This window comes from Gasterosteus aculeatus, chromosome 9, assembly GCF_964276395.1.
Source record: "Gasterosteus aculeatus chromosome 9, fGasAcu3.hap1.1, whole genome shotgun sequence".
Lineage (NCBI taxonomy): Eukaryota > Metazoa > Chordata > Actinopteri > Perciformes > Gasterosteidae > Gasterosteus > Gasterosteus aculeatus.
The window spans coordinates 21,325,149-21,339,916 of NC_135696.1; the positions used below are offsets into that span (position 1 = coordinate 21,325,149).

The 14,768-nt window shown below is 45.5% G+C and overlaps 2 protein-coding genes across 4 annotated transcripts in view; both read left to right on the forward strand.

Annotated features, from left to right (window-relative positions):
- LOC120815186 (cell adhesion molecule CEACAM20-like) overlaps positions 1-14,768 on the forward strand; it is a 73,019-nt gene that overhangs the window by 13,322 nt on the left and 44,929 nt on the right. The window lies entirely within an intron of this gene.
- LOC120814171 (B-cell receptor CD22-like) lies at positions 3,862-9,452 on the forward strand. 2 transcript variants are annotated; one of them, XM_078079822.1, is made up of 8 exons: positions 3,862-4,093; positions 4,860-5,210; positions 5,325-5,534; positions 6,222-6,482; positions 6,604-6,697; positions 6,819-6,876; positions 8,412-8,497; positions 8,577-9,452. In XM_078079822.1, the coding sequence occupies exons 1-7, from the start codon at positions 4,045-4,047 to the stop codon at positions 8,493-8,495; spliced, it is 1,107 nt and encodes a 368-aa protein (XP_077935948.1). In that variant the 5' UTR covers positions 3,862-4,044; the 3' UTR covers positions 8,496-8,497; positions 8,577-9,452. The 2 variants fall into 2 exon arrangements, with proteins under 2 accessions (XP_077935948.1, XP_077935949.1); XM_078079823.1 differs by lacking the exons at positions 4,860-5,210; positions 5,325-5,534 and having other exon boundaries at positions 3,921-4,093; positions 8,577-9,298.

Here is a 14,768-nt window from a genome sequence, read left to right on the forward strand (position 1 = left end):
TGCATGGGGCTCCTGTAGGGGACTCCATAGTCCTACTGGGAGACTTCAATGCGCACGTGGGCGACGATGGAGATAACTGGAGAGGCGTGATTGGGAGGAATGGCCTCCCTGATCTGAACCCGAGCGGGTGTTTGTTACTGGACTTCTGTGCTAGTCACGGATTGTCCATAACAAACACCATGTTCGAACATAAGGATGTTCATAAGTGTACGTGGTACCAGAGCACCCTAGGCCAAAGATCAATGATCGATTTTATAATCGTATCGTCTGATCTGAGGCCGCATGTTCTGGACACTCGGGTAAAGAGAGGGGCAGAGCTGTCAACTGATCACCATCTGGTTGTGAGCTGGGTCAGAGGATGGGGGAAGACTCGGGACAGACCCGGTAAACCCAAGCGTGTAGTGAGGGTGAACTGGGAACGTCTGGAGGAGGCCCCGGTCCAAAAGATTTTCAACTCACACCTCCGGCGGAGCTTCTCTCACATTCCTGTGGAGGTAGGGGACATTGAACCAGAGTGGTCTATGCTCAAAACCTCCATTGCTGAAGCCGCGGCGGTGAGTTGTGGCCTCAAGGTCTTAGGTGCATCAAAGGGCGGTAACCCTCGAACTCCGTGGTGGACACCGGTGGTCAGGGAAGCCGTCCGACTGAAGAAGGAGGCCTTCCGGGTTATGATATCCGGTGGGACTCCAGAGGCAGTTGCAGTGTACCGACAGGCTCGAAGGGCAGCAGCCTCTGCCGTGATGGAGGCAAAGCAGCGAGTATGGGAGGAGTTCGGGGTAACTATGGAGAAGGACTTTCGGTCGGCACCAAAGTGTTTTTGGAAGACCATCCGGCACCTCAGGAGGGGGAAACGGGGAACCATCCAAGCTGTGTACAGTAAGGATGGGACCCTGTTGACCGCGACTGAGGAGGTTATCGGGCGGTGGAAGGAACACTTTGAGGAACTCCTGAACCCAACTACTACGCCCTCTTTGGTGGAGGCGGAGGAGGGATCATCGTCAATTAGCCTGGTGGAAGTCACTGAGGTAGTCAAACAACTCCGCAGTGGCAAAGCCCCGGGGATTGATGAGATCCGTCCAGAGATGCTAAAAGCAATGGGTGTTGGGGGGTTGTCTTGGATGACACGCCTCTTCAACATTGCGTGGAAGTCTGGGACAGTGCCAAAAGAGTGGCAGATCGGGGTGGTGGTACCCCTCTTCAAAAAAGGGGACCAGAGAGTGTGTGCCAATTACAGGGGTGTCACACTACTCAGCCTCCCGGGTAAAGTCTACTCTAAGGTGCTGGAAAGGAGGGTTCGGCCGATAGTCGAACCAAGGATTGAAGAGGAACAATGCGGTTTTCGTCCTGGTCGTGGAACAACGGACCAGCTCTTCACTCTTTCCAGGATCATAGAGGGGGCTTGGGAGTATGCTCAACCAGTCTACATGTGTTTTGTGGACTTGGAGAAGGCGTATGACCGGGTCCCCCGAGAGATACTGTGGGAGGTGCTGCGGGAGTACGGGGTGAGGGGGTCCTTGCTTGGGGCCATCCAATCCTTGTACGCCCAAAGCGAGAGCTGTGTTCGGGTGCTCGGCACTAAGTCGAAGGCGTTTCCGGTGGGGGTTGGCCTTCGCCAGGGCTGCGCCTTGTCACCAATCTTGTTTGTGGTCTTCATGGACAGGATATCGAGGCGTAGTCGGGGGGAGGAGGGTCTACAGTTCGGGGGGCTGCGGATCTCATCGCTGCTTTTTGCAGATGATGTGGTCCTGATGGCATCTTCCGTCTGTGACCTCCAACTCTCACTGGAGCGTTTCGCAGTCGAGTGTGAAGCGGTCGGGATGAGGATTAGCACCTCTAAATCTGAGGCCGTGGTTCTCACCAGGAAACCGATGGATTGCCTACTCCAGGTAGGGAATGTGTCCTTACCCCAAGTGAAGGAGTTCAAGTACCTCGGGGTCTTGTTCACGAGTGAGGGGAAGATGGAGTGTGAGTTTGGCCGGAGAATCGGAGCAGCGGGGGCGGTATTGCACTCGCTTTACCGCACCGTTGTGACGAAAAGAGAGCTGAGCCGGAAGGCAAAGCTCTCGATCTACCAGTCAATCTTCGTTCCTACCCTCACCTATGGTCATGAAGGATGGGTCATGACCGAAAGAACTAGGTCACGGGTACAAGCGGCCGAAATGGGTTTCCTCAGGAGAGTGGCTGGCGTCTCCCTTAGGGATAGGGTGAGAAGCTCAGCCATTCGCGAGGAGCTCGGAGTAGAGCCGCTGCTCCTTTGCGTCGAAAGGAGCCAGTTGAGGTGGTTTGGGCATCTGGTGAGGATGCCCCCTGGGCGCCTCCCTAGGGAGGTGTTTCAGGCACGGCCAGCTGGGAAGAGGCCCCGGGGAAGACCCAGGACTAGGTGGAGAGATTATATCTCTGCACTGGCCTGGGAACGCCTTGGGATCCCCCAGTCAGAGCTGGTAGATGTGGCCCGGGAAAGGGAAGTTTGGGGTCCCCTGCTGGAGCTGTTGCCCCCGCGACCCGACCCCGGATAAGCGGTTGAAGATGGATGGATGGATGGAATACAACAATGTTTGCAAATGAACCCTGAAAATCATATGAAATAACAACATTGAATATATTGTAATACCAGATAAATAACTATGGACACAGTTAAATATAATTAAATATATGGTTTAAATCCACGTAGACGTGAAGACGTTGATTCTGCGTCTCCCTGAACTCTGCGTTCACGGAAGACAACAATGTGTAGTGTGTAAAATAAATATTAGAGCCAAGAGCAACGGGGTGCGTGTAGTCAACTACTGGTGCTGCCACATTCCGCCGGACCAGGATAAGTCCTTTATATTAATTAATGAACTTTCTCCTTTTCGACGAGGGCGTCACTCCAGGCCGCAGACCCTTGAAAATGACTGTGTCCCCCCTGTCGGCCGGACCGTCCGCCCCCCACTCATGATTTTAATGGTCTGGCCCAAACCTATAATGAGTTTAACACCCTTGATTTACACTATGAGGTGTTGTTAACGTTTACGGTCTTCAGAGCGACTTCCATCGCCGTGATCAGTGATTTAAAAACACAGTATAACAACAAGTGTTGTGTTTGCATTGTGTTCTCATGTTGGGTCTCTGAGTTTGAAGCTGGATCTTCTCCTCTGGTTCTGCAGGTCCAGACGCTGGTGCAAGAAGGTCCTCGAGCGGGAGCTTCCCTGCATCTGGATGCTGAAAAAAAAATCCTGAAGAAGTCCCGGGTTCTGCGAGGTCCCTGATCTGTGGGAGAACTTCCTCCTGCTCAGTGACAACCTTCATCTGTTCAACTGCTCCACGGGTCCAGTGAAGGACTTTAATGGATCCTCTAACTGAAATATGATGTTCATAACCATGTTTTCATCACGAAGACATCTGTTTGTTTAAAGGAGCGCTTCATATTTCCACCTGGAGCCTTGTTCATCTCCACGTTACCTGAAGGACTTAAAGGGAGGAGCAGGTGGCTGCAGTCTGCAACCTCACCACTAGATGTCACTAAACACTACACACTGTCCTCAACAGACACTTTCATATTGTAATGGAAATGTGTGAACAATAAATGAATAAAGCAACATTTGTGTGAGTTGACAGCTTGTTTGTGTTGTTTGTGTCCTGCAGTGAATGTGAGGAAGACGTATGAAGAGCTGCAGAGAGGACATATTTATCTACATGTTAACAGGAGGACGTCACACTGCAGCCTTTCACTTAATGTGAATTATTACAGAGAATGAAGAGACGTTTATGCTGCTTACAGGTTCATCAAGATGATCTTCACATATTAACAACACTTTTATGATGTTTCCTTTTAGCAGAAGTAAGACGTTAACATTAAAGCAGCTTCTTGTTCTGCAGCTCATGCATACTAATGACGGAAAGAGGAAGGAAGCTCTGCTGGGTGTTGAACAGCAGCTTGTTACCAACTCCAGAAGAGACGAGCTGACCTCAGAGACATCAGCCTCCTCTTTAACGTAGACGTGTTTCTGGTGACTTACTGAATAAAGAGTTTCTGATCTGCTGATTGAACACAGAGGAGCAGCTATGAGTCCATCAGCCGGTGGATTAGTCGTCTTCCTTCTCTCTGTACAAGGTACTGTACTTCTACATTTATATTGTGAGGCCGTTACACACCTCACACACACACAGGGAGCTGTGTTTTTACTTCACACACAGGTCTGATGTCATCACACACAAATAATGACTAAATGAACATTAACAAGGAAGAAATGCTCTGAATAATTTGTCTCTGTTGAACTTCCTCTAATCGTTCAGCAGCGTTTCTTTGCATTAGACCACATTTAGAGGCTGTTATTCACTCCGAGTCTCTGAAGACGTTTGTTCTTCTTTTTGGAGCATTTTATTGTGTATTTCTGGTCATTTTTATTCTCTTCCTGGTTGTTCAGTGTCTCTTTGAGGGACATTTTGTAGCTTTGATCTGTGTCACAGATACTTGATTCACTGCCGGATGCTGAGCGCCGTGTCCTCAGTGAGGTGTGATCTATATGTCACAGTATCGTTCCCCTCAGAGTTCTGCATTTCTCTACAGTTTCCATCTCCACTCTGCAGCAGACTGACCACAGACAGAAGAGCACAGAGCAAAGACACTCTTCTTCTCATCAACCAAACCCTTCTAATACTTCAACTTGAGCTTTTTCAAGTCCACAGGTTCAATACGTCGCTGTTCCTTCCAGCTGCAGAGTCCATGTGGACATCGTGGACTCTTTCATTACTTTCTATAAACTCAATGATTTTCATATTTCTCATAATATCTTTTCTCTTCAGTAAACTACCAATGAGAGTGTGTCCTGTGATGTTGTTCTGAGTGTGACTGTGGTTCCTGATGTGCTGTGTTACAGTGATACAGAGTCAGGATGGATGGAGAGTGGATTACGATCAGACTGACGTCTGTGCTGCAAAAGGATCAACAGTGTATATAAGCTGTGACATCACATACCCACCTGGAAAAGATAACCTGGATATAAAGGACAGATTCTGGTTCACTAAAGAGAAAGATGGTGAACCTGTGGATCTGAGAACAGACTCTGAGTATTCAGGCCGTGTGGAGTACAGATGTTTTAGTAAGGAATGTTATCTGACCATCACAGACGTGAGAGAGAGCGACTCAGCTGAGTACAAATTCAGATTTGGGACAAACAAACCAGGAGAGAAATATACTGGTTCACCTGGAGTCACTTTGTCTGTCACAGGTAACATTTTAATTCACATATTAATCATCTACAAATGTTCAACATCTAGAAAACTAGAGTAGAAATGTCTTCTGTGAATGTTGACACTTTACTAAATAATATTCACTGATTCAGGTTTCCAGGTGCAGGTGAGAAGATCAGATTCTACCTGGTTGGAGCTGACGTGTCACAGCAGCTGTGTTCTGCCTGATCGTCCTGAATACGTCTGGTACAAGAATGAAGAGATCATCAAGACAGGATCTTCTCTTCCTGTCTCCTCTGGTTCTACAGAGAGATATTCCTGCTATTTAACAGGATATTGGAATCAACGTTCTCCTGCAGTGTGTAAGTTCACTCCACTGTGTCGGCCTGTGGAGCTTCACCAACATCTCACATGGAGGCACCAGACCGCTGCATGTAAACTAGAGGCATCAAAAAGATGAAGCACAACGTTCCTCAGGAGGTGGAGCCGTGGTCCACTGACCAGAGGGTTGCTGGTTCAATCCCCGGCCCCTGCAGTCTACGTGTAGAAGAGTCACTCACACACTGACACAACAATATGATTCTAATCACAGCTGTAAACACACTGGAGTCTAAATGTTAAAGGAGACACAGATCTTTATTTATGTCATTCTCTTATTAATAGAAACACAAATATAAACTATCAGCAGACAGAATAATGTGATTTTCATAAAGACTCAAGTGAATTATTCCAGAACATAAGTAGAAGTGACGTGTCAGCTGGTGGAGGAAACAATCAATAACTCCTACAACAACTAGAAGTGAGAGGACAGACTCAGCTAAGGACACAAGCAGCATCTAGAGAGAAGAATGTGTGGAGATATGAACATTACAAAGGATTAAAGGCTGCTTATTGTCACTTTACACCAGCAGGAGTCTCACCTGTGACAGCTGCTGTGATGAATAATAGAGATAGTCTGAGAGAAAGACACACAAGTATTCATTCAAATGATCAACTATCTACGCTAACATCTTCTAACCTCTTAGTATGTTTATTCACGTCTCCTCCAGATGGTCCACAGCGTCCCTCTGTGTCAGTGAGTCCCTCTGCTGAGATGCTGGAGGGCGATTCAGTGACTCTGACCTGTAGCGCTGATGCTAACCCAGCAGCTAACTACACCTGGTACAAGGAGCATGAAGACTCACCACGAGCATCAGGACAGATCTTCACCATCACTGACTTCACAGCTGAACACAGTGGGAATTATTACTGTGAAGCCCAGAACGAGATGGGACGTAGTAACTCCACCTTACTTCTGATTACTGAGTCTGGTGAGTTTCTCCATGACAGGAATCGTCTGATCAACAAACAGCATCTCCTGCACGTTTATCCATGAATCAAGTCCTTCTGTTGAGGTAACGTGCTGTTTGTCTAATAACTGTGTGTCTCCAGCTGTTGATAGAACAACAATGATAATTCACATCACCAGGTGGACTCTGGTCTTTGTGAATCCGATTGTTCTGCTTGTCTTTCGTCTGTGGATGAGGTAAAGCAACTAGAACTCATCCTCACTGAGCTTTTACTTTGAAAAGGTCCTTCAATAGTGAAGATAAACGTTTATTTGTTGAATCTATTTGTGTATCTGTTTGTTTTATGACTGAATGCAGGAAGAAGAAAGCTGTGAGCTCCACCACTGAACCACATGAGTCCAGAGAGGCCGTGGAGGTGAGACATTTGTCCTCAGAGACAGAACTCACCAAAGGGTCATCGTCTGTTGTTATTAAGTCATGAAGATAATTCATAAGTAACTTCATCACTAACATCTTTCTCCTTTTGAACCACCAATATTTATTTACCACGTTTACTGCAAATGTCCTTTGAATCCAAAGAGCGATTTAAAGGACAAAGAGTCGTATTTGGTTCAGCATTGAGAAGCAGCTTCTCTCAGAGAGTCTTGCTGCAGCAAACCACACTGCATGTTCTCCTGCAGGTTTAATGTTATTGTTGGAATGCTTTATATGAACTTTATTCCTTCCCCTTAACATTTGTTGGAATGCTTTATATGAGCTTTATTCCTTTCTTTAATATTTGTTGGAATGCTTCATATGAGCTTAATTCCTTCCTTTAATATTTGTTGGAATGCTTTATATGAGCTTTATTTCTTTCTTTGATGTTTGTTGGAATGCTTCATATGAGCTTTATTCCTTTCTTTGATATTTGTTGGAATGCTTTATATGAGCTTTATTCCTTTCTTTAACATTTGTTGGAATGCTTTATATGAGCTTTATTTCTTTCTTTGATATTTGTTGGAATGCTTTATATGAGCTTTATTCCTTTCTTTAATATTTGTTGGAATGCTTCATATGAGCTTAATTCCTTCCTTTAATATTTGTTGGAATGCTTTATATGAGCTTTATTTCTTTCTTTGATGTTTGTTGGAATGCTTTATATGAGCTTTATTCCTTTCTTTGATATTTGTTGGAATGCTTTATATGAGGTTTATTCCTTTCTTTGATATTTGTTGGAATGCTTTATATGAGCTTTATTCCTTTCTTTAACATTTGTTAGAATGCTTTATATGAGCTTTATTTCTTTCTTTGATATTAGTTGGAATGCTTTATATGAGCTTTATTCATTTCTTTGATATTTGTTGGAATGCTTTTAAGCCACAACAGCTAAATGTTTTGCAAATGTTTCTAGTTGTTGTTTCACACCAGGAACAAACAAGGATCTTCTGGGTGAGAGATTTATGTTTATTACACATTACTGAGAATGGGTCGTCGTGGCGCAGGGGTTAGAGAAGATGTGCTGGGAAGCACAAGGTTGGTGGTTCGAGTCCAGGCTGCCCCATGTTCCATGTTGAAGTGTCCCTGAGCAAAGACACCTAACCCCTAACTGCTCCCTGGGCAAAAATGTGAAAAAGCCATGGGTTTAAAGTGTAATGTAAGTCGCTTTGGATAAAAGCGTCTGCTAAATGACCTGTAATGTAATAATTTACTTTCGACTGTCATGCTAAGCTAGCTAACGCTATTAGCATCTTACTTTGGAGCAAACAAAGGAGTTTTTATTGATCGTTGATGGATTCAGTCTTCCACATGTTTAATCCCTAAGTGACATCAACCCTCTAAAGGCCTCTGGTCCCTAGTTACGGTTGCTAACGTAGGAATGTACAGTGTGCGTTGGGGGAGGGGCTTAGCCGAGGGTCAGTTGTATCTGAACTGCTTCTCTGAGGCCTTTGACTCTCATCGTCTCTCCATCAGATGGACCTTCATCCTGAGTATGAGGACCTCTCAGACATGGCAGCACAGAGAGAAGACCCAGAGGAGCAGGAGGACCGGGTGTGAAGGTCAGCCAGGTGTCTGCTGCAACTCAAAACAACTTCCTGCTTCCGTTTCTGAGGAATAACTTCATGTGATCTTCTTCAGATGCAGTCAAACCAGAGGGAGACTCACCTGGACGGAGACAGGAACAAGTGGACACATTTCCCTTCAGTACCACAAGTTATTATCTGAGGTCTTACACAGTTAAAACTATAGTTTTTATTTCATTCTCTTAGCTCTTGAATCAGATTTTATTTTAAATGGTCTTTCATTCTGAATTGCATTGGTAGAGAACTTTGAATTTCATTGTTGCTTCAATGTGTGTAGATAAACTAGCAGAATATTCATGATGCTTTAATTATAGCTGTGCTGATACAACATGCACAAAAGTGTCAGGGTCTTTGGACTGCATTACCCTGAAGGACCATGTGGAGTCCTCAGTGATCCTGTTTATATCTGTCACGTGTGTGTGTGTGTGTGTGTGTGTGGGTGTGTGTGTGTGTGTGTGTGGTCTTGATTGTTTTCATTGCGTTCACCTGTGCCTTGTTTTCTAGCCTTTAAAAGGCCACTTGAGTTTCTTTGAGTTTGTCGTGTCTTGGAACTTGCCATCTAGATCTGAGCCGCGTGAGATTCTTGATGCCATACCTCTGTTAATACTTTTTGTTTTTTAAGATCTTCTGTTGCCTCTTTTTTGGGACACCCTTAGTTTCCTTGTTAAATGCCCAGACCTTGTTTTTAGTTGTCTAGGAATATTTATGAGTTTTGTCAAGCATTTGGAATCCTCTGCTCTTTTCAAGTAAAGAAACCTTTTTTCACTCTCCAAACAACTTGTCTGTCTCTGCACCTGAGTCACCACCACTCGTAGCACAGCGGTAGGCAATCTACCTGCTACACCGAGACCCAGGTTCGGATCCCGACGATACTAATACAAAAGTGATGTAATGTAATGTAATTCAATAAATTGCCTTTAAGAAATACTGATCACCATCTTATCCACCATCTTCATGGGATTAAAGAAAGGGCAGAAATAAAGTATTTTAGAAGTTAAAAAGAGATATTTCAGTGTGACCTTTATTGTGGCGGGTGGATCAGTACTTCTTGTTCAGTTCTGATGGAGCGCAGCAGAACATTTAGTGGTAATGAAGAAACATGATTCTTTAGTGAAGATGGATCAGACTGCGCCTGCGTACTCTTCCTCCATCAGTCGACGGGCGAAACAGAAAATCAAACATAAAACTCATTTTACTGTTAATGTTCACTTCTGTTCTGTATCACGGAAAGTTCTGATTAATACAACGTTGAAAATGTCTTCAGACAGTTTCTGTAAAAAATGATGCCGTGGTGATTTCTTTGCATTTCCATTTTGGGGCATTTTTTGGAGACTTAAATTAAGGATGTTTTGGCCTCTACTTTTTTATTTAAATACAATATCTTACTCACAAATCCCACAACTTAGTGAGTATTTAAAAGCTACATCTGTAATGATTTGGAGGAATCTTTTAGTTAGATTGCAGAAGAGAGAACTGGATTCATAGTTTGAGGCTCAACGGCACATTAAGTAGTTTAATATGTAGAAAATACAATTTAAAAACTCCTGGTCTAGTTTGTTTAAAAAAGGCCATGAAAAGGGATGTCAAAAAATATTATTTAAAAAAGTTCTATTATAGTATGTCTTTAAAAGTAGTATGTTTAAAAAAGCATTATAATAGTTATAGAGATTTGAGATTTGGAAGAACTGGACATTCTCCTGTCTAATTTCCCCGAAAATGGACCTCCGCTCATCCTCCTGGGTGACTTCAACATCCAGACAGAGAAGTCACCTGACCTCTTACACCTACTTTCTTCCTTCGCTCTGTCACTCAGTCCCTCTCCTCCTACTCACAAAGCCGGCAATCACCTTGACTACATCTTTCCTAGAAACTGCTCTACCACTAACTTCTCTGTAACTCCACTTCATTTGTCTGATCACTTCTTCATCTCTTACTCCCTTCCACTCTCGATAACTAACAAACCTCCCTCATTGACTAACTATACCGGCTCGTCGCAATATTCGCTCCCTCTCTCCCTCCTCGCTGGCATCCTCTGTTCTATCAGCTCTCCCTTCAACTGACTCCTTCTCACTCTTGCATCCAAACGCTGCTGCAGAGACTCTCCTCTCAACTCTTTCCTTCTCTCTAGACTCTCTCTGCCCTCTTACGACACGACGGACTGGCAAATCCCCTCCGGCTCCGTGGCTGTCTCAACCGGTCCGTGCCATGAGAGCCACCATGCGAGCGTCGGAAAGGAAATGGCGTAAATATAAACGACCTGAGGACCTGCTCGAATTTCAATCTCTCCTCTCCTCGTTTTCTGCTTCTATCTCTGCTGCCAAAAGCTCTTTCTACCAATCCAAAATCGAATCTTCATTCTCTAACCCCAAAAAACTCTTCTCGATCTTCTCCAATCTCCTCGAACCCCCTACCCCTCCTCCCCCCTCCACCCTTCTTCCGGGAGACTTTGTCAACTACTTCACCAAGAAAATAGCTGACATACGCTCCTCCTTCTCAAACCCACCTCCTACTTCCTACTGAAGGAGGCAAGAGTCAACCCTCTCCTGAAGAAACCCACCCTCAACCCTTCGGAAGAAAACAACTACAGACCGGTCTCTCTTCTTCCCTTTTTGTCCAAAACCCTTGAACGTGCTATCTTTAATCAACTCTCCTCTTATCTCCACTGTAACAACCTCCTTGAACCCCACCAGTCAGGTTTCAAGGCAGGCCACTCCACAGAGACTGCTCTCCTTGCTGTCTCTGAGCAACTCCACACTGCTAGAGCCGCCTCTCTCTCCTCTGTCCTCATCCTTCTGGACCTCTCTGCTGCATTTGACACGGTCAACCACCAGATCCTTATTTCCTCCCTTCAGGAACTTGGTGTCACAGGCTCTGCTCTCTCCCTTCTCTCGTCCCACCTCGATGGTCGCACCTACCGGGTAACCTGGCGAGGATCTGAGTCGGAACCTTGTCCTCTTACTACTGGAGTTCCTCAGGGTTCCGTGCTGGGTCCCCTCCTGTTTTCGCTTTACACAAACTCTCTTGGCGCTGTCATTCGCTCGCATGGCTTCTCTTACCACAGCTATGCCGATGACACCCAACTAATTCTCTCCTTCCCTCACTCGGACACTCAGGTGGCGGCTCGGATCTCTGCCTGTCTAACTGACATCTCTCAGTGGAGGTCCGCCCACCATCTGAAAATCAACCCCGACAAGACTGAACTACTTCTTTCCCGGAAAAGATTCGCTTACCCAGGACCTGACAGTCAACTTTGGGAACTCCGTACTAACGCCCACTTCGACCGCTAAGAACCTCGGCGTCACACTCGACAGCCAACTCTATAAAAAAAAATGCTTGTTGATATCTATTCTAATTTTTTCACAATCACTGATTATGTTTCACTAGTTCTTTGCTCTGTTTCTGATTTTTACATGAGTGTGTATTGCGATTCTTAGAGTGAGACCTCGAGGGCTAGAGTGTGGGGCAGCGTCAGAATCTGGTTAAAAAAATATGGAACTTCTGTCCTCAGAGCCAATGTATACACTTTTGGGGCTTCATTTCTCATAATGATGGCATGGTTGTGCTGATTGGATTAATGTGTTCATGGAATCCCAGAGTTCTTTAGTTTTGGCTTAAGGAGTGTTAAAGTGACACAACCTCTGCCAAAAGCCCCATAGGCTCCCATACAAATCTGCCGACATATTTCTCAAAAAAAACAGAAGGTACACGTTTTGTAAACTGAGACAGGAGCCATATTTATTACCGGACAGACATAAAAACTGCATCCATGCGTTCGGTAGAGCCTTCTCATCATGCGTCTCGCAAAAACATCTTATTTTTTAGATAGCTGTTATAGTTTTGCGCTAAAGGACACTTGGTTGAGGTGTGGATTATGTGTAACTCGCTGTCCTGTCTCTGCCCTTTGCAGCAGCTCGTTAATGAACCCAGGTGTATGGAAGTAAATCTGTGTCATCGGATTTTGAAAGAAAAAGGTGAACACTACAGTAAGAATTCCCTCCATGGGGCTTTTATTTTGAAATTATTGGATTTGGTGGGGTGGGGGGGTGTAGATAGAGGGAGGGAGGGAGGGTGAGAGGGTGAGGGAGGGAGGGTGAGAGGGTGAGGAAGGGAGGGGTGGTGAGGAAGAGATAGAGGGAGAGGGGAGGAGAATTAGACAGTCAGACTGACTGAGTGATTAACAGTTAGAAGAGGTCAGGGTGGAGGGGGGAGGGGGGGCGAGTCTCTTCATCATGTTGGTCTGTTGACAGAAAGCATAACTGCGTCATGTGACTCCACTAATCAGGTAATAAGAGCAGCTGTGAGTCACAGACAGAGATACTGCAGCGTGTGCGTGTGAGTATCCAAGGCAACGGTGCACCTGTATGGAAGTAAATCTGTGTCATCGGATTTTGAAAGTAAAAGGTAATTGAATTTCTAGCACTGAATATTTATGCATTAAAATCATGTATCTGAATGTTTTTCAATGTTAAAATATTAAACTGCAAAAAATTCAACCGCAAATAATTCAACCGCAAAAAATTCAATGACTGTTTGATGGGCTCGATCGACGTAGCGAACGGTCGATGGTTGGTTATCAGCTTCCAGCTGACTGAGGGAGGTTGAGCTCCGCACAGGGAAACTCAGTGGGCAAAGGCGACTTGGAACTTCTCGTTCGGAACAGATGCGGGGGGGGGGTCACAGAGCAGCTGTCTCTCCAGTCCTCCAGGGTGAAACGGGAATAAAATCAAAAGGGCGAAAAAGGAAGCATGGATGGAGTGAAGCGCGAGTCTTGAGTTTGTCCAGCGAGATTAAGACTGAAACTTGGGAATTGGAGGAAAAAGAAAAGAAAGCAACGTTGTGGTGTCTTGATCTATTACTAACTGGGAAGTCAGGCGAAAGAGATCGATTCCTTGGCGCAATCTCTTTTTATAAAGTTGAGGTCCATAAATAAATGTCACTGTCCTTGGCCAATGGGAGCTCTCGGTGTTCTTTTGGACATCCTCTTTTTATGGCCAGGTGGGGTTTGGAGAGCTGCAGGGCTCCTGTTATCAGCCCCTGGCATCAGGTCACGGGGGGACGCCTATATGTTTGTGTTTTTCCTTTGTCCTCAGTGAAGAAAAACGTGGTGAGGTTTATTAGCAGGGTGAAGGGCCCGACATAAGTATTCACAGCCTTTGCTCAATACTTTGTTGAAGCACCTTTGGCAGCAATTACAGCCTCAAGTCTGCTTGGTACACCTATTTCTGGGCAGTTTCTCCCATTCTTCTTTGCAGAACCTCTCAAGTTCCATCTGGTTGGATGGGGAGCGTCGATGCACAGCCATTTTCAGATCTCTCCAGAGATGTTCAATCGGGTTCAAGTCAGGGCTCTGGCTGGGCCACTCAAGGACATGAATAGAGTTGTCCCGAAGCCACTCCATTGTTTTCTTGGCTGTTTGCTTCGGGTTGTTGTCCTGTTGGAAGATGAACCGTCGCCCCAGTCTGAGGTCCAGAGCGCTTTGGAGCATGTTTTCATCCAGGATGTCTCTGTACATTGCTGCATTCATCTTTCCCTCAATCCTGACTAGTCTCCCAGTTCCTCCCGCTGAAAAACATCCCCACAGCATGATGCTGCCACCACCATGCTTCACTGTAGGGATGGTATTGGCCAGGTGATGAGCAGTGCCTGGTTTCCTCCAGATGTAACCCTTGTAAGATGTCTTCGGCTTTCCCTATATTTGTTGTGCTGGACCTGTTAACCTCTTCTTTTAATCATCCATTACACTGAGGATTACCCACAATCCTTCCTTTTTACAGTCCGTTTTTGTACCACTTTGTGGCAGTAGATGGCGTAGTTGAGCCAATGTTTTAGCCATCCATTCTAACTATGTTACACAGACATGACGCTTGACATTCAGGCCAAAGAGTTCAAGCTTTGTTTCATCAGACCAGAGAATTTAGTTTCTCATGGTCTGAGAGTCCTTCAGGCGGGCTGTCATGTGCTTTTTTACTGAGGAGTGGCTTCCGTCTGGCCACTCTACCAAACAGGCCTGATTTGTGGAGTGCTGCAGAGATGGTTGTCCTTCTGGAAGGCTCTCCTCTCTTCATAGAACAACGCTGGAGCTCTGTCAGACTGACCATTGGATTCCTGGTTCCCTCCCTGACTAAGGCCCTTCTCACCCGATCGCTCAGTCTGGCTGGGCGGCCAACTCTAGGAAGAGTCCTGGTGGTTCCAAACTTCTTCCATTTCCGGATGATGGAGGCCACTGTGCTCATTGGGACTTTCAATG